Here is a 7,635-nt window from a genome sequence, read left to right as displayed (position 1 = left end):
TATAGCACAAAAGTGTGGAAAACTAAGGGACGGTGGGGGAGCCATAAATCTGAAGTTACATTGTAAACCAACATAACCATCTGAAGTTACGTTGGTAACGTCAGATGGTTAACTGTGTTGTTAACTGTGCTGTCTTTATTATTTACTTAAAGATGCATTTCCAATAAAAATGTTCTTTTCAAACCACAGTGACCTTCATGTGGGAATTTAATTCATTTTGATTCTTACTGGAACGTATTACCTTAAGGCCTAGGGTAACTTTCTTTCCAGAGACCTTCTTTTGGCACTATTTGAAAAATGATTTGTGTTTCACCACCCATAAAATAAAGCGTCACCATTATGTTTTACCAGGAGCAAAGAGCAAAGTAGTAGTAAACTGTCCAAAACTGTCACTGTCCTCGCGTCTCATGGCAAATGAACGAAGCAACACGAGATTACTGAGCGTCCACGGGTCCGTGGGAGGATAACAGCCTCCAGGTCTGGAGAGGTGATGATGGCTGTCCTTACAGGGCGTCAGAGTGCGTCATTAGTGTACCATCACTCTCGCTGAGTACAGAGCTGGAGGAAGGAAAGATTGCTATACACTTGAAGAAGAGAGGGACACTACTGTTTGAGTTCCAGAGCCCAGACATGTTGAGGCCACCCTGTCCGTCCTTTACTCTTCTTATCGCCTGCTGATGAAGCGCACGAGGATGATGAATTTGTTTTAGGGATCTCCACCTGCACACACATGACATTTATCGTTATTTGTAGTGTATATCTACAATATCCTTCCATCTGCATATATTAATACTCTAATCATCGCTGTTTGGAATACTTTATAATAGGCTATAGAAAATGGCTAATAGAGATTCACAGTAGTCTTTCTCGTCATGAAATCTTTTATTTTTCGTTTCTGTCACAAAGTTTAGGTTAATAATAAATAGGTTATTAGCCCCTTGATAAGAATTTTTATAACACAGACCCAAAAACAAAAATTCCCGTTTCGTATACCTAATATTGCATTCTAAGTACATTCTAATACAACAGTAAAAAAAATACATCTGCAATAATGCATAAAGTAACAAACTGTTTTGATAAAATAAACACACTAGTCACTGGTCACATGCACAGGTCAAAACGTGTATCACGTAATGAGTTGAAAAGCAGCATGATGTGACAGACAGACAGATATACCCGGGAGTGATCAGCAGGCTGCAGGAGCAGATTAGATCTATCTCATACAGGCATCAGTTTCCCTCTAGGCCAAACCCAGTTACTGTAGTCCACTTTTGGTTAACACTGCAGTTCACACACATTCTATAGGTCTAGAGTTGAGGAAACGTAAATATCTCAGTGTTTATAAAATCCACACTTTCAGATGTGTATGTCTCCAGTAGCTACTTGGATATAACATATATTCGTGAATTGACATCTTTTAATGACTACTTTCTCTACAGTTTGATTAATACTAATAAAAACAGTAAAATGATCAAATCTGCCCGTTTGTATATGTCAGTGTGTACTTTCTTGTAAAACAAGGAAAATGATCGTAAGTAGATTAGTTCATGTTGCAAAGCAGAATCATCTAAGAAATATCCATTCATCCATCCATCCATTATCTAGAACCACTTATCCCTAACCAGGGTCACGGGGACCTGCTGGAGCCTATCCCAGCTCTCTTTGAGTGAAAGGCAGGGGTACACCCTGGACAGGTCATCAGTCCATCGCAGGACCTAAGAAATAGCTTTAAATCTTAAAGATAAATATAAACATGCAGACCACTTCAGATTTAATCATATAGGTCTACCGCAAAATCTGCTGATAATAACATTTCTGTCTTGCATTATTGTTGTTGACTGTGTTTTTGTATTTAATATTTATACTGATATATAATATTTCTTCCTAGCCTACACGTCCATTTGTTAAGATTTGCGTTTTCCACATTTTTTTCCAATACGACGTTTATAGCTTTAACGACATGAATTCACTTTGTGTCATAACTGTGTTGTGTTTGGTGACGCACTGACACCATTCTGCTATTATTCCAACGACGGTGACTTTTCTCATCCTTTTCAGTTCGTCTATCCACGATGAAAGACTAGCTCTCCAGGATTCACACCAGTTCAGTTGTCTTGCGTTCACCGACAGGCCTTAATTTCGAAGCGGTGAACCACTCTTCAGTTCAGTAAACACACCATCATTCACTATCCATCCGATTCAATGCTGGAGGCAAAAAGTAACATATTAGCCTATATTTGAACTTGAGTGGGACTTTGAAGCAGGCTATTGTCTTTATGCAGGCGTTTTTTATTTGTCAGAGGAAGGCGTCACCTGCAATACCACTACCAGATAAACATATCAAGTCCAACTAACTGTTGCTTACGGTTGGTAGTTAGTTTTATACTTGATACATTTAATTATGCGTTATACATTAACGCATAACACATTTGAATGTTTTGTCAAACATTATACTTTCATTTCCCCATATGATGTAAATTTAACTGAAAGAAAAACAAAGACAGGACCATACGAATTTAATAAAAGAGAGGTGAGCAGCAATGCAGAATAAAAAGTTCTGTATGGGGTCAGGTATAGGCCTAACTCTAAAAATCGACCTGACTGCGATCTCATTATGTTAATAAAGCTTTAAGGTCCAATAAAATGAGAGTGCTGTCTTCAGAACGCGTGCACAGGTACTGCAGGCACAAGAAGGGTCTGGACAAAATAAATAAACTATGCAGAATACTTTAGCACATGATAATCCGCAGTTATATTGTTGTGGTATTTTTAAAGGAACTTTATTATAAGAATACATAATAAGTGGACTCATGATCTAAGCAATGTGCTGTGCTCGTTTCAGAACAAAAAGCACAGAGCAGTGGGTTTACTTAAATTTCTTTTAATTTGATTTAATTTTATGACTTACAAACAATCACACAGATCATTTTCAGGCCATATAATCATTTGACAAATATCCAAAATGTTCATCTAAGTCATAAAACCTAAAAACGGTTCTATAACTTTCTGAAATGATAAAAAATATCATTAAAAACAATGGGTTTACAATGCTCTTAGCAGGTAATGCCCCATCACTTCCACTAAACAAGCCAAGAGCCAGTACATCTTCTTGTATATTTTCCACACGATTGTTATTTTTATATAACAGGGATTTTATTTTTGTTTGAGACTTTATACTGATTTTGAAGTCTACTGCCATGTATTTGCGATATCACTTTCCAGTCCCACTTCTTTGTGGTGCACAATTACTCATTTATTTTTCTTCTTTCTTCATTTTCCAGTGTTATAAATCCAATTATCCAAATTTACATCCGTAGTTAGTTTGATGCTGCACTTATGAAAAAAATAAATGTAGAGATGAAATTTAAAAATAAATCCTATTAATAGCGAGAGCCAAAGGCTACTCTAAAAAAAATTAAATTGACCTAAATAGATCTGTTAGATAAAATACAACAGCATCCAATCCCTGCCTCTCTGAAGACAGTTTTGCACAAATTGGACTTGGAAACTACATTATTCCAAAAGAAAATCACAAGCCAAAGAAAAACCATGGCTGTAACCAATCACAAAAAAACAAAACAAAAAAAAAAAAAACACTGCAGTGCAGCTGAATTCACTTGGTGGTGCAATAAAAGAACAGACAAAGGACAAACATGCTTTTCCTAACTACAATGAACACACACACACACACGCATGACATTTGACAACAGCACAACATACTGATTTGTGGGGGGAAAATGCTTTCTGCCTTCCATTATGCATCTCACCTTCTAAAGGCATCACATTAGACAGCAGGCAGGAAATAATTATTGTTCTGACCTATTCTCATGAGCTAGTTTAATCAAAGCATGTATAAAGAATGACATAATGCTTAGTTGTGTTAATATGCAGTAGTAAAAAAAAAAACATAAATTAGGCCTATTAGACAGCAATTGTAAAGAGGACAACTCAAACATAAATAAAAAAGCAGCAAATTGATACTAGTAGCTACTGGGTTTGAGAGCATGTGTTGGTTTATGCTGGTGTATGTGGATCAACTGGCCTTTTTTGAATGGAAAACTAAAGTAAGAGCAGTTTAAATCTCAAAAGCAATGAATCCTTGGCAGTGCCGGACCATGTAAAGCTGTGATCAGCATAACCAAAGACAGTGGATAAAACGGTGACCTGTACTGATGAAAACCACTGCAACAGGTTGCTAGGAACAATAGTGGGTCTATGTGAATTAACTTGTCCCTAACTGGCTCCAAACTGTCTGACTATTGTAGAAAATATTTCTGTTATATTTGCGTACAGTGTAAGAGGAAATATGATTCTTTACCTTTAGTCATCTATGGTTATGGAGTCATGAGGCCAATACAAAAAGTAGGTAAACACATTTCCATTTTACATTATACTGTTTGCTCTCTTTAGCAAGAACCCACTATGCCTCATAGGGTTTTAAGTCATCCTCTCCATAAATGGACCCTCCGTTCAAATGTTTGTGTGTTTAATTCCTGCACAGTGTAGGACCGTGTTGCTCTTCGCTTTTTTCTCCCCCATGTAACGTGGCTGTTTTAGCGTATTGTGCTGGGTCTCCAGCCTCATCACTCAGCTGAGCATTGTAAGTAATGTCAAAGCTGGTTTTGGAGATCTAAACGCATAGACAGACGACGAGTATCGGTCCTTGGATGACCGATACTGGTACTTGCGTATTAAAAAAACAAGTAAATATTAATAGGCCTAGCCTGTGTTTTCTAATTTACATTCTGTATCTGTGCATTGTTAAGCCTTCCGAAGAGCTGACTATTTTAACTTCGTGTTTCTTCTGTCTTCTTCTTTTAAATTAGATAAAGTCAGTCAAGCAAAATATCTGTGGCTTATTAGAGAATCCCGATCGGATCAGGCCTCCACAAACTCATGCTTAAAGTTTTATTTGGGGTATTAAAGCATTTTGTCATGATGCAGGTGAAAATGCTTTCACGGCCATGCAGTAGCATCTAGTCATCATAATGCTTCTTTTCAAAAATGTGGCTGTGACCTCGTTTGCACATCGCAAAATGTTAAAGGCGTTGTTAACCACGACCTTTAAACGTACCCTTGGCAGGATCCTGTACAAATACTGTTGACATGCCGCAGCATTAGCCTGTATTTTCATACATAACAAATAGCGTTTCACGAGAAATTTGCAGAAAATAATAAAGGAATAATTCTACAATAAATACCACAGATTTTATAAATTCTATACGTACACCAAAATGTTTTCATAGATATTGGAGTATTTGTTTTCAAATGTGAGAGTGTATAGGCTACCATTCTGTGACTAATAGATCTTTAACAATAAAGAAAACAATAAATTAAAAAAATTAGTGTTTATGTTACAAATGTTTCATACTGGCCTGCTAATATAGCGACTACCCCTACAATGAAGAGAAGATATTTACTATGATTTTCAGACGGTAATTTTCAGGAGATGAACAATTAAGAGATAACAGGTAATAGTCTAATTACATTTCAGAACAGAAGATGGTAAATTGACATGACTACAGTCAAAATAAAAATACTTGACTGCAATTAGCTACCAAAGCTGTTTAGATTAGTTTACAATCCGTGTTAAAGTTTGCTATTGTTTTAATCTGTTTATTGCTTCATCGCATAAACTGCAGTAAGGCCCTTGGACGTTACCTAACACACACAAACATAAACACACACACACACACACACACACACACACTTTTAAAGTGCATCTGAAAGAACCAGCGTCTGTTACGCAAATATCAGCTAAGTTTTATACGCCAATGCTGCTTTTAGAGCCGAGGTGACCTCGGCTAGTCAGAGAAGGCATTTTGGAATAGGCTAAGGTAAATGAGCCGACTGTTATTCGATTAGGCTATTGCTCTTTCGTTGCTCAAAGATCTTTCAGAAAACCAGATCCTCCTTTGGTGATATTTTATTTCAGAACTAAAACATTTCATATGAGTTCAGGAGTAGCCTAAACGCGCTCTTACCGCTTCTCTCTTCCGCCGCTCCTCCCGACCCTCCGTCTTTTTCAGTTCGGCCTTGAATGCCTGCGTGTCTCCGTGTTGTCCATCTTTGTCTAGGATGTCCATCAGGTAGGAGATGTAACTGGTGGCCAGTCGCAATGTCTTGATCTTAGACAGCTTAGTGTCAGCCGGGACGTTTGGGATACACTCTCTCAGCTCCGCAAAAGCCGAGTTGATGCTTTGGGTCCGCCGCCTCTCCTTTCGGTTGGCCGTGGGTCTTCGCTTCACGGTCCGAGGATGTGTGTGATGGTGGTGGTGCATAGCAACCGTAGCACCGTTCATGGAGATGGTGCCGGGCCCCGGAACCAAGCCGCCGGGTCCATAGTGGTGGTGATGGTGATGGTGGTGGTCTAAGCCGCCGGTAGACCCACCGCCGCTGTTGCCATGATATTCTGGGCTGTAGCCGGGCGCGAGGCTGTACTCGCTGGGAGACATATCCGCGTGGCTTATCAGCCAGCTCGTGAAGTAAGAAGGAGCACCGGTGTCCTCGTGACACCGACTGGCCGCCGCTGCATGCAAGGAATAGTGGTGGCTGTCGTGGTGGTGCATGACCGGGTGGTGAGGGAAGCCCGAGACGAGGCTCATTGTGGTACACACAAACACGCACTCCTGCGCTCACCCAACACACGCAGGTTCTTCTCGGATCCTCGAGGTTCGCCTTCACGCTTTAACGGTTTGCCAGCGCAGACGTTTGCATCTTGAGCAGTCTTCCGGGCCGGACGACCGACCGTCGCGGTCACGGTTGAATCCCGTACAGCCGCGATTTAAATCCGGGATAGTTATATGGCCCTGTAGGCCGCTTGGTTCTGTCCAAACACCCCCTTCTCCTCTAAGACATTGCTCCTCTTTCTTTCGTTATAAAGTCACAGACCGGTCTTCTTTCAGAAAGTTACAGTGCCTAGGCCTCTCCCTCCTTTTTTCCTCTGCACTTCATCTTCTCTGTGAGCCAGTTAGCAGCTGTCAGCCGTAAAGCCAGTCTGTGCAGGGACTTGGTACTGACTAGTTAATAGGCTACTGAGATAATGTAAAGCCAGCTTGAGTGTAGGCCTATGAGAGGGAGCGAGAGACAATCTTCGTGATTTAGGAGACTACGTCATCTTTACTACCGGGGAGGAGAAACAGGCTTTGCAGCCTCCATCAACCCCCCCTCCCCGTTGTCTTTAATGTGAATGGCCCTACGAAGTAGACCTACTGGCGCGCACACCCGCGCGTAACACACCCCAAACGCGCAGAAACTATTACAAGATGAAGATTACATTGAGATGATCATGTTTTTGTTTGTAGCATTAGCAGTTTCATGCACAAGAGGAACGTTTTAAGGGGTTTATTTATTTATTTTAACAACAACAACAACAAAAAATCACGATACATTTACGTAATTGTTCAAATGTGGCACATAACAGGTTGGTTAGTATTTAGCCTGCAGATTGTTGGTACCCAGATACTTCTTATGTGACCGCCTCCATCATGTCCTCAGACCTGAAAAAGTCGCACTGCTTTGATGCATTTAAGTGTGTGCCTGGAGAGGCCAGACTGGACAAGTGGTTTTTGGGGAATTTCATCATGCATTCTGATCAGCAGTGGTGTTCCTGATATAGCCACATCTGTGTCCTCA

At 40.1% G+C, this 7,635-nt stretch overlaps 1 protein-coding gene across 1 annotated transcript; it reads right to left on the bottom strand.

The window, feature by feature from the left end:
- Positions 1-454: 454 nt before the first annotated feature.
- hand2 (heart and neural crest derivatives expressed 2) lies at positions 455-6,695 on the bottom strand. Its single transcript, XM_026303952.1, has 2 exons — positions 5,985-6,695; positions 455-720 (listed from the first exon to the last, which is right to left on the bottom strand). Exons 1-2 carry the CDS (start codon positions 6,603-6,605, stop codon positions 604-606), a joined length of 738 nt encoding a protein of 245 aa, XP_026159737.1. The 5' UTR covers positions 6,606-6,695; the 3' UTR covers positions 455-603.
- Positions 6,696-7,635: the final 940 nt, after the last annotated feature.

This window comes from Mastacembelus armatus, chromosome 1, assembly GCF_900324485.2.
Source record: "Mastacembelus armatus chromosome 1, fMasArm1.2, whole genome shotgun sequence".
NCBI classification, from domain to species: Eukaryota; Metazoa; Chordata; class Actinopteri; order Synbranchiformes; family Mastacembelidae; genus Mastacembelus; species Mastacembelus armatus.
This window is presented reverse-complemented; position numbering and strand designations above follow the sequence as displayed.

Coding starts and splice junctions, on each gene's coding strand:
- hand2 (XM_026303952.1), bottom strand. CDS start 6,605: ATGAGCCTCGTCTCGGGCTTCCCTCACCACCCGGTCATGCACCACCAC. Junction 721..5,984: donor AGCGGCGGAAGAGAGAAGCG/GTAAGAGCGCGT, acceptor ATGTGTGTGCAG/GTGGAGATCCCTAAAACAAA.